The sequence below is a fragment of the Chiloscyllium plagiosum genome, chromosome 38, assembly GCF_004010195.1.
Source record: "Chiloscyllium plagiosum isolate BGI_BamShark_2017 chromosome 38, ASM401019v2, whole genome shotgun sequence".
Taxonomy (NCBI): Eukaryota; Metazoa; Chordata; class Chondrichthyes; order Orectolobiformes; family Hemiscylliidae; genus Chiloscyllium; species Chiloscyllium plagiosum.
Window position 1 is genome coordinate 617643 of NC_057747.1, and position 22253 is coordinate 639895.

General features: G+C 42.5%; 1 protein-coding gene across 2 annotated transcripts in view; it reads left to right on the plus strand.

Moving 5' to 3' along the window:
- Window positions 1-22253, plus strand: part of LOC122541738 (primary cilium assembly protein FAM149B1-like) — a 203105-nt gene that overhangs the window by 159873 nt on the left and 20979 nt on the right. For both annotated transcript variants that reach the window (XM_043678630.1, XM_043678629.1), the window contains 2 exons: window positions 5149-5269; window positions 12977-13102. In XM_043678630.1, the coding sequence (XP_043534565.1) occupies window positions 5149-5269; window positions 12977-13102 (247 nt within the window). The remainder of the gene's footprint in view (window positions 1-5148; window positions 5270-12976; window positions 13103-22253) is intronic.

Sequence of the window (22253 nt, forward strand, 5' to 3'; positions counted from 1 at the left end):
CAATTTTTTTTTTTCAGCTTGCATCTTCTACATTATATCTTGAACAAGGGAACCACATTTGCTATCCTCCAGTCTTCTGGCACTATTCCTGTAGACAACGAGGACATAAAAATCAAGGCCAATGGCTCTGCAATCTCCTCCCTTGCTTCCCAGAGAATCCTAGGATAAATGCCATCAGGCCCAGGGGACTTATCTATTTTCACCCTCTCCCTACATACCTCAAAGCTGTCCATTCTAATTAATTGTGACTCAGTATTCACATCAACAACAATGTCCTGTTCCTGAGTGAATACTGACGAAAAGTATTCATTCAGTGTCTCCCCAGTCTCTTCAGCCTCCACACGCAACTTTCCACTACTATCCTTGACTGGACTATTCCTACCCTAGTCATTCTTTTATTCCTGAAAGCCTTTGGGTTTTCCCTAATCCTACCAACTAAGGACTTTTCCTGTCCCCTCCTTGCTGCTGGTGGAGCAAGGAGGGAGTTGGTTTCTTATGGAGGTGGAGTTGGTTTCTTAATTAAGGGTGAGATTAGGGTGATAGGGAGAGACAATATAAGATGTGAGGAGCAAACTGTTAAATCCATTTGCTTCGAAATCAGGAATAGTAAAGGGAAGAAGTCACTGGTGGGAATAGTCTATAGGCTATCCAATAATACTGCTACAGCAGCACAGGTGATCAATCAAGCAATATCTGACGCATGTAAGAATGGAACAGCAGTAGTCATGGGGGACTTTAACATGCACAGTAATTGGCCAAATCAATTCGGTGGAGATAGTCATAAAGAGGAGTTCATGGAACTCATCCGTGATAACTTTCTTGAACAGCATGTTACCAAATATACAAGGGAGCGTGCAATCTTAGGTCTGGTAATGTGTAATGCAACTGGTAAACTTAATGATCACGTAGTTAAGGATCCTCTTGGAAAGAGTGATCACAGTATGATCAAATTTCGGGCACAAATGGAGAGTGAAATAGTGTCATCTAAAACCAGAATGTTATGCTTAAATGAGGAAGACTATAATAGGATGGGGAAGGAATTGGCTACATTAGACTGGGAACATAGGTTATATGGTGGAATGGTTGAGGAACAGGTGGAGGACTTTCAAAGAGATTTTGCATAGTGCTCAAGGAAAGTATATTCCAGTCAAAAACAAGGATAGCAAGGGTAGGAAGAGCCAGCCTTGGATAACCAAGGAAATAAAGGAAGACATCCAGTTAAAAGCACAGGCTTACAAAATAGCCAAGAGTAGTGGGAAACAGGAAGTTTGGGAAAACTTTAAAAAGCAACAAAGAACCCCGAAACAAGCAAAAAAGAAAGGCAAGATAGATTATGAATGCAAACTAGTACAGAATATAAACACAAGCAAGAAAAGTTTTTATAAATATATAAAACAGAAAAAGGTGGCTAAAGTGGATGTAGGTCCCTTCCAGGATGAGAAAGGAGAACTAATATTAGGTAATGCTGAAACAGCCAAGACTTTGTCAGTCTTCACAGTGGAAAATGTGACTAACATGCCAAAGAATGATGTTAAGGATACGATGGGAGGTGAGGACCTCAATTCAATAGTTATCACTGAAGGGGTAATGTTGAGCAAACTTGAGGGTCTAAAGGTAGGTAAGTCTCTAGGCTGCTGAAAGAAATGGCAGAAGTTATAGTAGATGCGTTAGTGGTAATTTACCAAAATTCACTGAACTTCGGGCAGGACCCGGCAGACTGGAAGACAGCGAATGTCACTCTGCTATTTAAAAAAGGGTAGAGGCAAAAAGCAGGTTACCAGAGGCTACTTAGGTTAACATCTGTAGTCAGGAAAATGCTGGAGGCTGACATTAAAGAAAAAATAGTGAGACATCTGCATGGAAAGGATTCCATCAGGTAGACACAGCATGGATTCAGGAAGGGGAGGTCATGTTTAACAAACCTTTGAGGAAGTAACAAGCACTGTGGATGGAAGGGAACAGGTGGATGTTGTCTACTTGGTTTTCCAGAAGGTGTTCAATAAGGTGCCGCATATATGACTCACCCATAAGATAAGAATGCATGGATTTGTGGGGAATGCACTAGCTTGGATACAGGACTGGTTAACCAATAAAAAGCTGAGTGCTGGGATAAAGGGGTGTTTCTCTGGTTAGAGATCAGTGGTGAGCAGGGTGCCACGGGGTTCGGTATTCAGCCCGCAATTGTTCATGATATATATAAATGATTTGGAGGAGGAGACCGAGTGTAACATATCCAAATTTGCTGTTGACACTAAATTGAAAGGGAAGACAAACTGCAGAGGATGCTGAGGGTCTGCACAGACATTTACATAGGTTAAATAAATGAGCAAGAGTCTGGCAGATGGAGTACAATGTTGGTAAATGTGAGGTTATCCACTTGGAAGTAAAAATAGTAGTTCAGCATATTGTTTAAATAATGAAAAATTGCAGCATGCTATTGCACAGAGGGACTTAGGAGTGCTCGTACATGAATCGCTAAATTTTGATTTGCAGGGGCAATGGGTAATCAGGAAGGCAAGTGGATTATTGGCTTTCATTGCTAGAGGGATTGAATTTAAGAGCAAGGGAGGTTCTGCTACAATTGTAAAAGGTGTTGGTGAGGTCACACCTGGAATATTGTGCTCAGTTCTGGTTTCCTTACTTGAGGAAGGACGTACTGGCTTTCGAGGTGTGTCGAGGAGGTTCACTAGGTTGATTCCAGAGGTAAGGGGAGAGGAGACCATGAGCCACCTGGGACTGTACTCGCTAGAATTAGAAGAATGAGAGGGTTTCTTACAGAAACATATAAAATTATGATAAGATAGAGGCAGGCAAGTTGTTTCTGCTGGTGGGTGAGACTAGGTCTAGGGGACATGACCTGAAGATTAGGGGCATTAGATTTAAGACAGAGATGAGGAAGAACTGCTTTTCCCAGAGAGTAGTGAGTCTATGGAATTCTCTGCCCAAGTAGAGGCAACTTCATTAAATATATTCAAGACACAGCTGGATGGGTTTTTGCATCGTAGGGGAATTAAGGGTTATGGGGATAGTACTGGCAGGAGGAGCTGAGACAATTGATAAATCAGCCATTGTCTTAATGAATAAAAGCAAATTACTGCGGATGCTGGAATCTGAAACCAAAAGAGAAAATGTTGGAAAATCTCAGCAGGTCTGGCAGCATCTGTAAGGAGAGAAAAGAGCTGACGTTTCGAGTCTAACTGACCCTTTGTCAAAGCTTTGACAAAGGGTCAGTTAGACTCGAAACATCAGCTCTTTTCTCTCCTTACAGATGCTGCCAGACCTGCTGAGATTTTCCAGCATTTTCTCTTATGGTCTTAATGAATGTCGAAGCAGGCTCGATGGGCCAAATGGCTTACTCCTGCTTCTATTACTACGAAACTATCAAACAGTACAAAGATTGGTGGAGTTGTGCATAATGAGGATAATTATCAGAGAATAAAGCAGATATAGATCATTTGGAGACATGGGCAGAAAGATAGCAGATGAAGTTCAAACCAGACAAATGTGAGGTGATGCATTTTGGAAGGTCAAGTACAGGTGGAAGTATACAGTGAATGGCAGAACCCTTAGAAGTACTGATAAGTTGAGGAATCTGGGTGTGCACATCCATAGATCACTGATGGCACCAGAACAGGTAGATAAAGTAGTAAAAATAGCTTGTGGCATGCTTGCTTTCATTGGAAGGGGCATTGAGTATAAGGATAGGCAAGTTATGCTGCAGCTTTATATAACTTTAGTTAGTCCACACTTGGAATATTGCGTACAGTTCTGGTCACCAGTTCTGGATGCATTGGAGAGGGTACAGAAAAGGTTTACCAGTATGCTGCCAGTTATGGAGGACAGTGTGTTCTGAGGAAGGGTCACTGTACCCAAAATGTTAACTCTGGTTTCTCTGCACAATTGCTGCCAAACCTGCTGAGCTTTTCTAGAAACTTCTGATTTTGTTTCTGTTGCCTGGTATGGAGGATTTTAGCTGTGATGGAAAGGTTGGACAGACTGGGTTTGTTTTTGCTGGAACGCAGGAGGTTGAAGGGCAGTCTGATAAAAGTTTTATAAGATTGTGAATGGAATGAATAGAGTGGAAAGTACAAGACTTTTTCCCAGGGTAGAGGAGTCAATTACCAGGGGACACGGGTTCAGGGTGGATGTTTAGAAGAGATGTGCGAGGCAAGAGTTTTACACATTCCAGGTGAGTGCCTGGAATGCCAGATGAGGTGGTGGAAGTGATGGCATTCAAGAAACATTTGGTCGAATATATGAATAGAAATGGAACATAGGGATACAAAGTGCAAGTGATGCAAGTGAAGACATTTGTAGTATGGAAGGGTAAAATGTGTTGGCGCAGTCGTGGAGGGTGGAAGGTCCTGTTCCTGTGCTGTATTGTTCTCCCACCTTGGTTACACCCTCTTTCACCCTCTTTCATCGCCAGAAGACACCAAAGTTTGAAGACATGTACCAACAGATTCAAGAACAGCTTCTTCCCTGCTGTTATCAGACTTATGAACAGACATCATATATTAGAGTTGATCTTTCTTTGCACCTTCTCTGTAGCTGTAACACTATATTTTGCATTCTGCTCTGTTACCCTGATATACTTATGTATGAGAGTGTGTTGCTGGGTACGAAGGAAGGGCTTATGCCTGAAACATCAATTCTCCTGCTCCTTGGATGCTGCCTGACCTGCTGTGCTTTCCCAACAACACACTCTCAACTCTGATCTCCAGCATCTGCAGTCCTCACTTTCTCCCTGTACTTATGTATGGTATGATTTGTCTGATTCGCAGCAAAACAATACTTTTCACTGTCTCTCAGTACATGTAACAATAATAAAGCAAAGCAAATCAAATCAGTAGTTTGCTGCTGAGCTACTATTTGTGATGGTCCTTGAAGCCCCCTCCTATAGTACATTCTGTACTATTTGCATCCTCAGAGGCTTCCTCCACTTGATGTTCAGCATCATCTAAGGGAGGACAGTATGTGGTAATCAGCAAGAGGTTACCTTGCTTATGTTTGACCGATGCCATGGAACTTCCTGGGATTTGGAGTCAATGTTGAGGACTCTCAGGGCTGAGTGGCCTACTTCTGTTCCCTACATCTTATGGCCTTATGAAATCTCACAATGTTTTTTTTCATCTTTTTTGCTTATAGACAAACAGCAAGTGATCGCCTCTCTGCCTCAACGCTGCCTCTCAGACACAATGCCCTACTTCCACCTATCGGCAGCATTGATATTGATCATTCAGCTGGAAAGTTAACTGCGCGACCACAGGTACCTGATAAACTTGCCTAGCTAAAACCTGCTTCTCAAATTGCAACATTATGTGTAATAATGTTCATGATTCCTATCTGCAACTAAGTGTTTTCTTATTGATAAGCTACAACTATTGCACATCATTCTGTTGACCTGAAACTGTTACCCCACATACTTATTGATCATTTAAAACTTATGATCACTCCTATTGATAATTTGAAATTTTTTTGCATTCCTGATTTAAAATGTTAAGCAACGTTAGGTTAACTTGGAATCTTAAAATATTCCTTACTTGCTATATTTTCAAAAGTCTATTTTCTCCTCTCCTTCATGATTTTGAATGCCTCGAACAAATCTCCTCTAAAACTTAACTTCTCCAAGGAAAGCATTTGGAACTTCACCAATCTCTGTTCATTACCTCATCACATGAACAATTCTTTCTACATTCTTTGATTTCTTTATATCTTATTTAAAGCATGGTGTCCGTGCAAGATGTAAGTTCTTGCTTGAAGTCACCCTGCATAATGTAATACTATTTTAGTTTTAAGGCCTGTTTCCTTGCATTGTTTTGCAGACTTGATTTAACATCTTTGTCTCCATTCTTACATTAATTCCTGGAATTACCTACCCCAGCTTTGTTTCTGTCTTCCTTCCTCTGTCTTTGCTCTGGCCTTGACTCCTAGCTTGCCCAACCCTGGCAGCCTTTGCTTCCTATCTTCTTTGATTTGGAGGTCCTGGTGTTGGACTGGGGTATACAAAGTTAAAAATCCCACAACACCAGGTTATAGTCCAGCAGGTTCATTTGGAAGCACAGCTTTCAAGTAAACCTCATATATACGTCAAATATCATATCCAGTGAATGTTTGTTATAGCTTATTTGTTTTAGAATACATTTAATTTAGAAATGAATATTATTCAGAACTTTAGATTAGATTAGATTACAGTGTGGAAACAGGCCCTTCGGCCCAACAAGTCCACACCGACCTGCCGAAGCGAAACCCCCCATACCCCTACATTTACCCCTTAACTAACACTACAGGCAATTTAGCATGGCCAATTCACCTGACCCTGCACATCTTTGGATGGTGGGAGGAAACCGGAGCACCCGGAGGAAACCCACGCAGACACTGGGAGAACGTGCAAACTCCACACAGTCAGTCGCCTGAGGCGGGAATTGAACCCGGGTCTCTGGCGCTGTGAGGCAGCAGTTTCTTTATTCAGAAACAAATATAAATTGCTAGAAAAGCTCAGCAGTTTGGCAACATTTGTGGAGAGAAAGCAAAGTTAACGTTTTGGGTCCAGTAATCCTTCTTCACAACCTCGACCTCTCTCTCTATCAGCATTGCCTCATGCTTTCCACTTTCTACTACAAAATAGGCCTGAATCACCACCATCCACCATCACCCTCTGCCTGGCTGAGCTTGTCCTCACTCTGAACAACTTCTGTTTTAATTCTTCTCACTCACTTCAGGTCAAAGGTGTGGCCATGGGTACCTGTATATACCCCAGCTTTGCCTGTCTCTTTGCGGGCATAGAGACCCCTACCGACAACTCTTTCTCTGGCATATGGATGACATCATTGTGCTGTTTCCCTCTCTTGTCCAGATTTAGAAATGTTTATCTATTTTATTCAAATTTTCATCTTTCATCTGGTCCACCTCTGACCTCTCCCTTCCTTTCCTCGACAGTGGTTTCCATTTCTGGGGATAAGCTGGCCACCAATATCCACTACAAACCCACCAACTCCCACATTTACTTTGACTGTACTTCCTCACATCCTGCTTCTCTATTTCATTCTCTCAGTTCCTCCATCTCCATTGATCTGTTCTGATGATGCCAGCTTTGACAAGAGAACCTCTGAAACATCCACCTTCTCCTTCAAATGAGGATTCCCCAGTACTATGATTGACAGGGCCCACAGCCGTGTCTGCCCTATCAACCGCAATTAAGGCCCGACCCCCTCTCTTCCCTCCCACAACAACAAAAGGGTTCCCCTTGTCCTTAGATTACATCAGATTAGATTAGATTACATTACATTACATTACAGTGTGGAAACAGGCCCTTCGGCCCAACAAGTCCACACCGACCCGCCGAAGCGAAACCCACCCATACCCCTACATTTACCCCTTACCTAACACTACGGGCAATTTAGTATGGCCAATTCACCTGACCCTGCACATCTTTGGACTTAGCTTCCATCCCACTAGCATCCACATCCATAGATTCATTAACCGCCATTTCTGCCACCTCCCATGGAAGGCTGCCACCACCAGATGCATATTTCCCTTCCTTACCTTGTCAGGCTTCTGCCATGTTTTTCTCCCACTCGCATACACTAGATCACATCAAAACATGGGCTTCTCCCATGTATAAGCCATTGTAAGCTGCTAATCATCCCAGTTAGCACATATTGGGGTGGCACGGTGGCTCAGTGTTGGCACTGCTGCCTCACACCGCCAGGGGCCCGGGTTCGATTCTCAGCCTCGGGTGATTGACTGTGTGGAGTTTGCACATTCTCCCCGTGTCTCCGTGGGTTTCCTCCGGGTGCTCCAGTTTCCTCCCACAATCCAAAGATGTGCAGGTTAGGAGAATTGGCCATGCTAAATTGCCCATAGCGTTCAGGGATGTGTAGGTTAGGTACATTAGTCGGGGTAAAAATGGAGTAACAGGGAATGGGTTTGGGTGTGATACTCTTCAGAGGGTTGGTGTGGACTTGTTGGGCCGAGGGGCCTGTTTCCACACTGCAGGGATTCTATGATGATTCTGTTCATTTTCCCAGGCTGACCATTACGCAGTCCTTTGTATGTCCAACTGTTTTTCTTTCTCTTTGGGCTTTATTCCACCTATTGTTTACTCCTGCCCCGTCCTCACACCCCCATATTCTGCATAAATAACATCCTTTTCCAAGCTACTATTTCTGAAAGAGTTAACTCTGCTTTCTGTCCATGTATGTGTGACTCGCATGTTTAAAAAACACTCCAAAACCTTCAATTCTATTCTATTTGATGGAGTTTAATTTAGATAAATGCGAAGTGCTGCATTTTGGGAAAGCAAATTTTAGCAGGACTTATTCACATAATGGAGGAGAAAGTGAGGTCTGCAGATGCTGGAGATCAGAGCTGAAAATGTGTTGCTGGAAAAGCGCAGCAGGTCAGGCAGCATCCAGGGAACAGGAGAATCGACGTTTCGGGCATAAGCCCTTCTTCAGGAATGAGAAAAGTTTGTCCAGCAGGCTAAGATAAAAGGTAGGGAGGAGGGACTTGGGGGAGGGGCGTCGGAAATGCAATAGGTGGAAAGAGGTCAAGGTGAGGGTGATAGGTCAGACTGGCCCCGGGGCGGAGAGGTCAGGAAGAAGATTGCAGGTTAGGAAGGCGGTGCTGAAATTGTAAAAACCGTACCCTTGTTTGTTGTCCCAAATTGCAATACCTCGCATTTATCCAGATTGAACTCCATTTGCTATTTTTTCAGCCCATTTAGAAGATAAGACCTAGGAGCAGAAGTCATCCATCGGCCCTTCGGTCCTGCTCTGCCATTCAATAAATTCATGGTTGATCTTTTCATGGACTCGGCTCCACTTACTGCGCTCTCACTGTATCCCTTAAATTTTTTATTGTTCAAAAGATTCTACCTTAGCTTTAAAAATGTTTACTGAAGTAGCATCAATTACTTCACTGGGCAGGGAATTCTATGGATTAACAACCCTCTGGGTGAAGAAGTTCCTTTCCAATCAGTCGTAAATCTGCTCCCTCTAATCTTGAGGCTATGTCCTCTTGTCCCAGTTTCACCTGCCACTGAAAACATCCTTCCTACTTCTATCCCCTTCATAATTTTATTTGTTTCCATAAGATCCCCCCTCATTCTTCTAAATTCCAACCTATTCCGACCAATAGTCAACCAATCCTCTATCCATGCTAAGACTTTACCCGTAACGCCATGCATCCTTATCTTATGCAGCAGCTTCTTGTGCAGCACATTGTCAAAGACCTTTTGGAAATCTAGGTACACAACATCCACTGGGTCCCCATTGTCTACCTTGCTCATAATGTCTTCATAGAATTCCAAAAGATTTGTTAAGCACAACCTGCCCTTCATGAACCCATGTAGTGTCTGCCCAATGGCACAATTTCTATCGAGATTCCTTGCTATATCTTACTTGATAATAGACTCAAACATCTTTGCCACTACAGAGGTTAAGCTAACCAGTCTATAACTTCCCATCTTTGGTGTATCTCCCTTTTTAAACTGTGGCATCACATTTGCTATTTTCTAATCTGCTGGAACTGCCCCAGCGAATTTTGGAAAATTACCACCAGTGCACCTGCTATTTCTCCTGCCATCTCTTTAGTACCCTTGGATGCATTCTATCAGGGCCAGGAGACTTATCTATCCTTACCTCCATTAATTTGCCCAACATGACTTCTTCTGTGATAATGATTGTTTCCAGGTACTCACCTGTCTTTGTCTCTTTGTCAACTACTGGCATGTTATTTATTTCCTCCAGTGTGAAGACCAATAACAAAATATCTATTCAATACCTCAGCCATTTCATCATATCCCATAACAAAATGCCCCTTCTCATCCTCTAAAGTACCCCAGCACGGGGTGTCCAGGTGGATGGAGTGTGTTGGAGGCGTGAGAAGGGGTCGTCAGAGAGTGGGCGAGAGTCTTGGTTGAAGAAGTAGGCGCGGAGGCGAAGGCGGCGGAAGAATTGTTCGATGTTACACCGTGTGTTGAACTCATTAATCCGAGAGCGTCGGGGAATGAAGAAATTATTCACATAATGGTCAGGTCCGAGGGAGAGTTGCTGAACAAAGAGACTTTGAAGTGCAGGTTCGTAGCTCCTTGAAAGTAGAGTAGCAGGTGGATACGATAATGAAGGCAGCGTTTAGTATGCTTTCCTTTGTTGGTTAGAGTTTTGAGTGTAGGCATTGAGAGGTCATGTTGCGGCTGGACAGGACATTGGTTAGGCCACTGTTGGAATATTGTGTGCAATCTGGTCTCCTTCCTATCAGAAGGATGTTGTGAAACTTGAAAGGGTTCAGAAAAGATTTACAGGGAGGTTGCCAGAGTTGGAGGTATTGAGCTACAGGGAGAGACTGAATAGGCTGGGGCTGTTTTCCCTGCAGCATCAGAAGCTGAGGGGTGACCTTATAGAGGTTTATAAAATCATGAGGGGCATGGATAGGATAAATAGACAAAGTCTTTTCCTTGGGGTGGGGGAGTCCAGAACTAGTGTGTGAGAGGGGAAAGTTATGAAAGAGACCTCAGGGGCAACTTTTTCTCACAGAGGGTGATACGTGAATAGAATGAGCTGTCAGAGGAAGTGGTGAAGACTGGTACAATTGCAACATTTAAAATGCAGCTAGATGAGTATAGGAATGGGAAGGTTTGGAGGGATATGGGCCAAGTGCTGACGAAAGAGACTACAGTAGGTTAGGATATCTGGTCGGCATGGACGGGTTGGACCAAAGGGTCTGTTTTCGTGCTGTACCTCTCTAAATGCTGAGTTTTTCTAGCAATTTCTGTTTTTGTATCTGATTTCCAGTATCTGCAGTTCTTTCGTTTCTTTTATCGGTACTTTGTTTCCAAATCTGTACCTTTATTAACCACTTTGCTACTTTGAATGATGTGTGAATTTGTATGCCTTAATACATATCTACTCCATTTAGGTTCTACTTTTCTTCTTGATTAGTGACCATGTGTGGCCTCCTTATTCCATCTACAAAAATTCGTTGTATGTTATTAATCTAGACTGAAATGAATTCTGCAAGTTTGTTACCTTTTGTATCTTGTCAGTCTTCCCCTGTATTGACTAGTCCCCTAATTTGGTGCTGTTCATAAATATTAATCTTATATTTCTACTTCATGAGTCCAAATAATTTTCGCATATCATGATGTTAAAGTACAGATTTGAGACAGCCCAGGGAATCCCTTGTAGACTCAACCTATAAGCCTCACTTGGTTCGTCCTGGAGATCATACCCTTTGATAGTCTGGAATAAAGAACCTCTTACAGTTTAGTTTAATTTTAGTCATCCCCTTTATTTACCAAAAGCATCACTGTTCCAACATAACACTGATACCAAAAAGCTCAACTAACTAGGTTCTAATAACCCAGGAGAGTACGATATTGCTCTTCCTTTAAGAGTCCTCACAGGCTACTCTGCTATACTGTCACAATCAGACTTCCTTTAAACAAAAAGTTTACAAAAAATACTGCATGTTCTTTATTAAACAGATAACAGTGAAAGACAATAATTGGTAAGGGAGGTTAATTGACAGATCTTTGTGCGCTTGATTAATCACTCTTACAGGCCTTGAGCTATCCAAGTGGGGAAAACAAATCCAACCAAGTTAGGCATCTGCTGGTGAGATAAGTTCCTATCATAGAGAAGTACCAGTCTAAATTAAGTGGGAGATGTCATAAGATAACCTTGCACAGCTGACATGTCAGATACAATTGTTTTACAAAATCACTTCTTAGCAAGGAGGGCAAACTTTTGACCATAAAATGGCTTCCCAACAGATTGTGTCAGAATCTCTCCAATGTTAGGTTTAGAATAATTTTTAAGCTAGGAGCAGACTCCTGCTTTTTATCTTAAGCACTAAATCATTCTGTACCTGAGGCTGAAATATTACCATAAGGTTTCATTTAAGCTGATTCATTAGTCTCGAATTAAACATGCTTTCTTTTCAGGGTTGTGATTCAAATTCAAATAAGACATCAGATCTAATTATTTAGAATTGACAGTGGGGCAGTCTGTAAGGTCTGTAGAATGGTCTGCAAGAACAGAAAGTAAGTGGTGCTGGAAAAGCACAGCAGGTCAGACAGCATCTGAGGAGCAGGAAAATTGACATTTCGGACAAAATCCCTTCAGCCCGAAACGTCGATTTTCCTACTCCTCAGAACACATTTGCTGCATACTAGAAAATAGACAGGCAGGGAGGGTCGGGCCACAAAAAAAAGGGGAACCCAAATTATGCAGAAGATAAAGACATCTGTTCTCACCAGGTGATAACAGTATGCTCTGAGGCAATTAAGAACATTTGTCTTAACATCAGCGAATCTGTGTAAACAGGACGCCGAGTGATAACATTTACGGCTGTTCCCTTGTGAAATTATGGACAGTGTCTGATTCTGACCTCAAAATGAAACTCTACTATCAAAAGCCTTGTATTCGATGGTCAGGTCCTATCAATTATAATGGATTCTTATTACCCCTTGCAAGCTAGGCAGACACAGAAGGAAAAACATCTTTTCTGTTACAAGTCCCTGAAAGGACATGGAAGATATAGAATGTGGGGAAATAGATGGTGACATCTTGAAAAATGTCCATATTTTAGAGGAGAAAGTGCTGGATGTCTTGAAATACATAAAAGTGGATAAATCCCCAGGACCTGATTAGGTGTACCTTAGAACTCGTGGGAAGCTAGGGAAGTGATTGCTGGGCCCCTTGCTGAGATATTTGTATCATCGATAGTCACAACACAGCATGAAAATACCAGACAGTACCTACTGACCTTGAATACTGACCTTGAACCTATCAAGAGTCTTCAGGTGGGCAGGGTGAGAAACTGAAGTATTTGAAATGCAAACCGTGGAAGACTGGATAGAAGAAAAAGCAATAGTTATCACAGTCAACACAAGTATTTCAGTAAACTGAGTCATAGATTCAGAAAGGTTAATAACCAGTAGCTAACCTTTTTTTCCTCCCCTCTCTTGTAGAAAATACGAATGTATTCAAACCGGGCTCACAGTGCAGTCATAGATGAGACAAGCCATCTGCCTCCAAAAGACAGACTTCTGGGTCATGAGTACTTTACCAGACCCAAAACCTCACACACCTTCCGGGTAAGGAGGAACATATGTTTTGGTTTTGCCAGTGCTTCAATAGGTGGAGTTCCACAAACCAGAAATGTCTCACTGGATCGTTGGTCTCTGTGTTACTAATCAAATGGTGTTGTCAGCTGGAGTTATTCACCCAAGGAGAAGTGATAGGCCTGGTTGAAGATTGGGCTTGGGAAGATGTAGTTGCTGTGGTTCATGGTAGGGCCAATAACATGGGGATGAATAAGGAGGAGAGCCTTCTGAAGAGCAGAAGGAGAGGTAATTAAAAAGCAGAATATCATGGATAGTAGTCTCTAAATTATTAGCTCAGCAACATGCACATTGGGATAAAGACAATAGGTCAACAACGTAAAGATGCGGCTCAAGGATTAGGGTGGTAAATAAGCTCTATTTAATGCAAGGAAGGCACCAACAGGACAGGAAGAATGGGCTACACCTGAACTAGGCTGGACCAATGAACTGACTCAAAGCATAAGTAGTGCTGCAAAAGAGACCTGCAAACAATCAAGATGGAGAAGGCGTTGACTAAAATGATGATAAAAATCATAAGCTGATAAATAAGCTGATAAAAGATGATAAAAATGGAATCAAAGTCACAACAAGATTGTGCTAAATCTGAAACATGTATTTCATGTCCAGAAAAGTAAAGTTATCAGTTGAAATATGCAAGAGAAACGGTCTCTGACAAAATGCGAGGTAGGGTCTGTTGCTCAATTACAATTCAATATACTAACACAGGTATCATAAGGAATTAAATAAGAAAATTACAAGAGTACATTCACCTTAAAAGGTATAACATAGTGGCTGTCACTTAGATTTGGCTAAAAACAGTGTGACTAGAAGGTAAATGTTTCAGTAAATAAGGTCCTTAGAAAGGACAGAAATTGAAAAAGTAGGAATAGTAATATTAACGCGGGACCCAATCACAGTAAGGAAGAGCATATCAGGAAGCCTGAGAAGACAGTAGAAATGCTCTGGGTAGTGTGAGGAATGGGAAAATACCTTAAGTCTGTGGGATTCAACTGATCATCTCATAGCATTGATAAAATAATGGAATGAATAAATGTAGAAATCAGAAACTTGTTCCAAAAACAGTGTTCTTGTAATGGGAGAACTTAATTTTCAGATAAATTGGGAGAAGAGATTCAGCTTGAATTTCAACAACAGCAAATTTCTTGTGTGTAATTGGGACAATTTCCTGCAACAATACCTTTCTTGAAGTAACAAGAGGACAGGCCAGATTAAATTGAGTCTGAATTAGTCCAATAGTTTAGCTGTTTGTATTTATATCTCCTCCTGATATATCTTGCGTTTCTTTACTTGTCCCATTATCATCTCCTTTTGTCTTGCACCATCATGTTTTTTGGCATTTAATCTTTCCTGCCTTACACCCTATCATTATAACTCTTATTTTAAAACAAGAAATTGCACATGATGGAATCTGTTCTGACAAAAGAAATCCGCCTCGCAATAGAATCTGTTTCTGTGCTGTGTATTTCCAGCACTTTCTTTTCTCTTTCAGAGTTTTGTTCTTGTATCAGTACAAACAAGGGAATCTCTCTTCAAAAAAGCTGTTGAGAATATGAATAATTCTAAATATCAAAACTGCTCTTTTTTATTCATTCATTGGACATGGACATTGTTGGCTGTGTCAGCATTTTCTTCCCATTCCTAATGACCCTAGAGAAATTGGTGGTGAGCTTTCTTCTTGAATTTCTGCAATCCATAAGCTGTGGGGCATCCACAATAATGTTTGGGAGGGAGTTCCAGAACTTTAACCCAGTGACACTGAAGGAATATTTTCAAGTTAGGATGGTGTGTGGCTTGAAGGGGAACTTGTAGGTGGTGTTGATCTCATACCAAGAGGACAGAGACCTGTTAATAATATTGATTAACCTAGGAGGCATGAGGGAAAATTCATTAGTCAGGAACTTAATGAGGGTCAAATATGAAGAACAAGATGTGAATCTCATTATCAAAGTTCATAGTATTTGTGATTTCAGAGCGAGATTACAGAATGATATAAATTTGGAGAAAACAGGAAGGATCTTAGAGCAAGGTATATCCAGTGTGAATAGAATAGAATCCCTACAGTGTGGAAACAGGCCATTTGGCTAACAAGTCCACAGCAACCCCCCAAAGAGTAACCCACCCGTACCCTATTACTCTATATTTACCCCTCACTAATGCACCTAACCTACACATCCCTGAACACTATTGGCAATTTAGCCTGGCCAGTTCACCTAACCTACACATCTTTGGATTATGGGAGGAAACCGGAATACCCATAGGAAACCCACGCAGACGCAGGGAGAATGTGCAATCTCCATTTGATGCCTGGCAGCATATGAAGAGCAAGCAGAGTTAACAGTTCAATTCCAGTCACCCTACCTCAGAACTGTTCTGTTTCCATATCAGATTTTCAGCACCTGCAGTTCTTTGTTATATCCACTTGAAACTTTATTGCTGGAACAGCACAGCAGGTCAGGCAGCATCTAGGGAACAGAAGATTCGACGTTTCGGGCACATGCCCTTCTTCTGTTCCCTAGATGCTGCCTGACCTGCTGTGCTGTTCCAGCAATAAAGTTTCAGCTTTGATCTCCAGCGTCTGCAGACCTCACTTTCTCCTATATCCACTTGACACCACCTTGCATCTGCCCACAACTGATCTCTTACCACTAATCATTGTTCAACTATTGTCTTCAACAATACTCAAAAAAACTTCAACAAAACTTGGCATCATCCGGGATAAAGCGTCCAACTGGATTGGTATTCCATTCATTACTTTCAACATTCAGTCTCTCCTTCATTTGTGTGCAGTTGCAACGGTGTATGCCATTCATGAAATGCATGTAGAGCAACTTGACAAAGTTTATTTTCTTTCTTCTTACATGGGATGTAGGTGTTGCTGGCAAGGCAACTATGTGTTGCCCATCCTTAATTAAACTTAAACTCAGTAACTTGCTGGACCATTTCAGAGGACAGTTACAAGTCAACCCAAACTAATAACAGTAAAATCAGATCAGGTAAGGATGGCAGATTTCTTTCCAGAAAAGATATTAAAATGTTTTTACTTTTTATGGTAGTTGTGTTGGCTCAATCTCTGAGATTAGATTTATTTTGCAAATGTGTTCGTGAAATTCACCAGCTGTTTGATGGGATTGAACCCATGTCCCCAATATTTTAGCCTGGGCATTTTACACTACCTCTACTCCAATGTATACCCACAGTACCTTCCAAAACAATGACCTCTACTACCTAGACTGACAAGGATGGGTGCATGCCACTTTCAGGTTTCCTTTCAAATCATGCACTATTCTGAGTTGGAAATTTTCATTAATATGAGCTTAAAGTCCTGGAACACTCAGCCCTAAGAGCAGTGTGGGTGTCCTGACTCCCCATTCACTGCAGTAGGACAAGTCGTAAGCTATCACCACCATCTCATTGGGATCAAAGAACAAAAGAGAAGTACTGCACAGGAACAGGCCCTGCAGCCTTCCAAGCCTGTGCTGATCATCATGCCTTGACTAAACTAAAAATCTTCTGCCCTTATTCAGTCCATATCCTTCTATTCCCTTCCTATTCATTTAACTATCCAGATGCCTCTTAAATGTTGCCAATGTACCTGCTTCCACCATCTCTTCTGGCAGTGCATTCCAGGCTCCTACCACTCTCTGCATGAAAGACTTCCCTCAGGCATCTCCCTTAAACTTTCCCTCTTTTACCTTGAACTTATGCCCCCCTTGTAATTGAAACTTCAACTCTGGGAAATAACCTCTGACTACCCTATTTATGCCTCTCATAATTTTGTAGACTTCTATCAGGTCTCCTCTCAACCGCCATCTTTCCAGTGAAAACAATCCTAGTATTTTTAACCTTTCCTCGTAGACAATGCCCTTGAGACCAGGCAGCATCCTGGTGAACATTCTCTGCACACTCTCCAAAACTTCCACGTCCTTTTAGTAGTGTGGCGACCAACACTGCACTCAATATTCCAAATGTGGCATAACAAGGGTTTTATATAGCTGCAACATGGTTTGCTAACTCTTATACCCCATGCCATATGCCTTCTTAATCACCTTCACCACCTGTGTTTCCACTTTTAGGGAACTGTGGACTTGCACGCCCAAATTCATATGTATGTTAATGTTCCTAAGGGTTCTGCCATTTACCGTATAATTCACACCTAAATTTGATCCTGCAAAATGCATGACCCCACATTTGTCTGGATTAAACTCCCATCTGCCATTTCTGTGCCCAAGTTGCCAACCTATCTATATCCTATTGTGCCCTTGCACAATCATCAGCATTATCAGTAACTCCACCAATCTCCGTGTCATCTGCAAACTTACTAATCAAATCACCCACAATTTCCTCCAGATCATTTATATTTACTACAAACAACAGAGGATCTAAGACTGATCCCTGTGGAACACCACTAGTTGCCACTCTCCATTCTGAAAAGCACTGCTACTCTCTGTCTTCTGTGGCCAAGCCAGTTTTGTATTAATCTGGCCAGCCCACCCCGAATCCCATGTGATTTTCATTTTTGTACCAGTCAGCCATGTGGGACTTTATCAAATGCCTTACTAAAGTCTGCATAAACTATATCCACAGCCCTTCCCTTATAAATTATCTTTGTCACCACTTTAAAAAATTCAATCAGGTTGGTGAGGCATGACCTTCCCCCGGGCAGCACGGTGGCTCAGTGGTTAGCACTGCTGCCTCACAGCACCAGGGTCCAAGGTTCGATTCCAGCCTCGGGCAGCTGCCTGTGTGGAGTTGCATGTTCTCCCCGTGTCTGTGTGGGTTTCCTCCGGGTGCTGTGGTTTCCTCCCACAGTCCAAAGATGTGCAGGTTAGGTGAATTGGCCGTGTTAAGTTGCCTGTAATGTTAGGTGCATTTGGGGAAATGTAAATGTAGGGGAATGGGTCTGGGTGGGTTGCTTTTCAGAGGGTCGGTGTGGACTTGTTGGGCTGAATGGCCTGTTTCCACACTGTAGGGCTTCTAATCTAAAATATAAAACCATGCTGCCTGTCGCTAACGTGTCTATTTTCTTCCAAATGTGCATTTATCTTATCCCTCAGCATCTTCTCCAAGAACTCCCCAGCACAGACATCAGGTGCACTGCTCTATAAATTTCTTGGATTATCCCTGCTTGCTTTCTTAAACAACGGAACAACATTAGCTCATCTCCACTCCTCTGGAACCTGGGCCTGTGGTGAACAAGAATATGAGGATATCTGGTAAAGCCTCAGCTATTTCTTCCCTCACCTCTTGCAGTAACCTGGAACAGATCCTATCTGGCTCTGGTGACTTGTCTACCTTAATGCAATTTAGGATACCCAAAACATCCTCCTTCAATATTTTGACATTCTCTAGAGTATTCACACACTCATCCCTGACCTCAACATCAGTCACGTCCTTCTTCTTAGTGAATGCTAATGCAAAGTACTCACTGAGGATCTCTCTCACTTCCTGTGGCGACACATGTAATTTCTCCCTTTTGTCCATGAATGGGCCCTACTCTTTCCCTTACTACCCTCTTTCTTCTAATTCATGCATAAAAAGGCTTGGGATTCTCCTTGACCCTCTTTGTTAAAGACATTTCATGGTCCCTTAATGCCTTCCTAATTCTGCATTTAAGTTCCTTCCTAATTTCTCTATGCTCAAGGGCTTTGTCAGTTTGTAACTGCCTTGATCTTCCTTTTACCTTTTGACTAAGCTTACAATTTCCCTTATCATCCATGATCCCCTGAATTGTGCTGTTCTTTTCCTTCAGTTTTGCAGGGACATGCATGTCCTGCACTGGTCTTTAAGAGCCTCCCACATGCCAGACGTGGATTTGCTCTCAAATAACTGCTCCCAATCGACATTCCTCAGTTCCTGTCTAATTTAATTGTAACTGACCCTTGCCAAATTAAGCGCCCTCATTCAAGGGTCACTTTTGTCCTCGTCCATGACTACTCAATGTCTTATGGAGTTACGGTCACTAAGCCCAAAATGCTGTCCTACTGAAAGGTTGATCATCTGTCCTAGCTCATTACCTAATATCAAGTCTGACATGTCCTCCTCTGTGGTTGGATTGTCAACATATTGTCTCAAAACGCCTCCTGGATCTATCTAACAAATTGCTTTCCATCTGAGCCCTTGGCTCTAAGGGTGTCCCAGTCAATAAGAGGAAATTTGAAGTCACCCACAACAACTACCCTACTTTTTTCACTCATTTCTAGTACCTGACTACATATCTGCTCCCATGGACTGTTGGGAGATCTATAGAAAGCTCCCAACATTGTGATTTTATCCTTCCTATTCCTAAGCTCACCCATGTGGGCGGCACGGTGGCACAGTGGTTAGCACTGCTGCTTCACAGCGCCAGAGACCCGGGTTCAATTCCCGCCTCAGGCGACTGACTGTGTGGAGTTTGCACATTCTCCCTGTGTCTGCGTGGGTTTCCTCCGGGTGCTCCGGTTTCCTCCCACAGTCCAAAGATGTGCGGGTCAGGTGAATTGGCCATGCTAAATTGCCCGTAGTGTTAGATAAGGGGTAAATGTAGGGGTATGGGTGGGTTGCGCTTCGGCGGGTCGGTGTGGACTTGTTGGGCCGAATGGCCTGCTTCCACATTGTAATGTAATGTAATCTAATCTAATACTTTTCTGCAAGATCCTTCCGATTTATCCTGCTCCCTCAACACAGCTGTTATGTGATCTCGAATCAGCAATGCCATTCCCCCATCCTTTTTATTTCCCTTTCTGTCCCAGCTAAATCAGCGATATCCTGGAATGTTAAACTGCCAGTCCTGTCCCTCCTTCAAACATGTCTCGGTAATGGCAATAGCATCATAATTCCATGCAGTAATCCATGCTCTTAGTTCATCTGTCTTCTTGCTTTTAAGTAAATGCACAACAGACCTCCAGTAACCCTCTGAGCCCTAAGACTTCCGTCTGCCTGCTCTTATTCTGCACTATGCATATTCTCAGTCTCACTTTTGCCCCCAGTCCCCGCTCTTGCTGGCCTGTTGTTCTGGTTGCCACCCCCCGCCACACTAGTTTAAACTCTCCTGAAGAGCTCTAGTGAACCTCCCACCCAGGATGTTAGTGCCCCTCCAGTTCAAGTGCTACCCATCCTTCTTGTACGGGTTCCACCTTTCTCAGAAGACTTCCCAATGATTCAGATATCTAAAGCGTTCCATCCTACACCAGCTGTATAGCCAAGTGTTCAACTGTATTCTCTCTTGCGCTCCTCACCGCACTAGTCTGTGGAACAGGTAGTAATCTTGAGATTTCATGACTCCAGACTGCTCAGCAATGTGGTTGACCTCTCAACTGCATTTTGGGCTATTGAGGATAGACAATAACTGCTGGCCTAGTCAGATATATTCTATCCCTTAGAATTTTTTCTCATAGTTTCCTCACCGTTGAGGTTAGATTGCCGACTCTTTAATTTTCTGGTTGATCATCTCCCTTGTTTTGTTTTAAATAATGGGTTGACTTTAACAGATCCCAGTCTTCTGTGGCTCACCTGTGGCTAGAGAGGATTTGAAAATGTCTGCCAAGGCCCTTGATATCTCCTCCTTTGCTTCCCTCACAGACTAAGAGACATCTCACCCAGGCCTACAGATTTATCCAGTGTTAAGACTGCTAAATCCACTAATACATCCTCTTTCTCTTATATTTCTTTAATATTGTACTATCCTCCACCCTGATATCTTTGCCTGTGTTGTCCTTTTCTATTGCAATGACCAACACAATGTATTCTTTGAGGACAATGTATTCTCCCAGGTCCACCTGTTCGGTTCCAAATGGGTTTTACTCTTGCCCTAGTTCTGCTGTTGCTCTTTACATATATTTTAAAAGGCATTGTTTTTTGTTTATTGTAATCTTAGGTGCTTGCTCATATACTCTCTTAGCTTTCTTACTTTCACAGTTAAGGCATCCCCTGCCCTTTTGTACTCTTCTAGGTTGCCATATTGAGCCCTCAGTACATATTATAAGCTTCTCTCCTTTACTGAAATCTTAACTTTTATGCCCTTTTGACATCCAGGATTCTCCATCTTGTTCCCATCCTTTGTCTTTACAGGAATATGTTTGCCCTAAACTCTCACTATTTCCTTCTTCAGTGTCTCCCACTCCAGTGCAAGTCTGCAAGTACCTGCTCCCAATCCAAAGGCCACATTGTTTCTTATCTTGGTAATATCAGTCTTTCCCCAGTTTAGACTTTTTATTCCCAGTTCATCATATTCTTTTTAATGGCTATCATAAATCTAACTGAGTAATGGTAACCATTTCCAAAACGCTCTACTGCTGCTGCACCTTCCACCAGCTGTGCTCATTTCTAAATATTAGGTACCAAATTACCCCCTCTCTTTTAATATTTCTACATAATGTGTTCTGGACCAGGCCAGACCCCCTTAAAATATTTTAAGACCTAGCCCCTACCTTTTCTTATTTTAAAGGCAGATGTGAGGTTGATATTACAGGTGTCATGCAACCGGTCAAACCGCTCAGCTTTAAGACCATAAGACATAGGAGCTGAAATTAGGCCATTCAGCCCATTGAGTCTGCTCCAGCATTCAATCATGGCTGATAAGTTTGAAGAAGGGCTCATGCCTGAAACGTCGATTCTCCTGCTCCTTGGATGCTGCCTGACCTGCTGCGCTTTTCCAGCAACACATTTTCAGCTCTGATCTCCAGCATCTGCAGTCCTCACTTTCTCCTGGCTGTTAAGTTTCTCAACTCCATTCTCTTCAACAAGGTTCCCCATGGGAGTCTGGTTAGCAAGGTTAGATCTCATGGAATACAGGGAGAACTAGGCATTTGGATACAGAACTGATTCAAAGGTAGAAGACAGAGAGGGTGGGGTGTAGGGTTGTTTGTCAGACTGGAGGCCTGTGATCAGTGGAGTGCCACAAGGATCGGTGCTGGGTCCTCTACTTTTTGTCATTTACATAAATGATTTAGATGCGAGCATAAGAGGTATATAGTTAGTAAGTTTGCAGATGACGCCAAAATTGGAGGTGTAGTGGACAGCGAAGAAGGTTACAACAGGACCTTGACCAGATGGGCCAATGGGCTGAGAAGTGGCAGATGAAGTTTAATTCAGATATATGCGAGCTGCTGCAATTTGGGAAAGCAAATCTTAGCAGCACTTATAC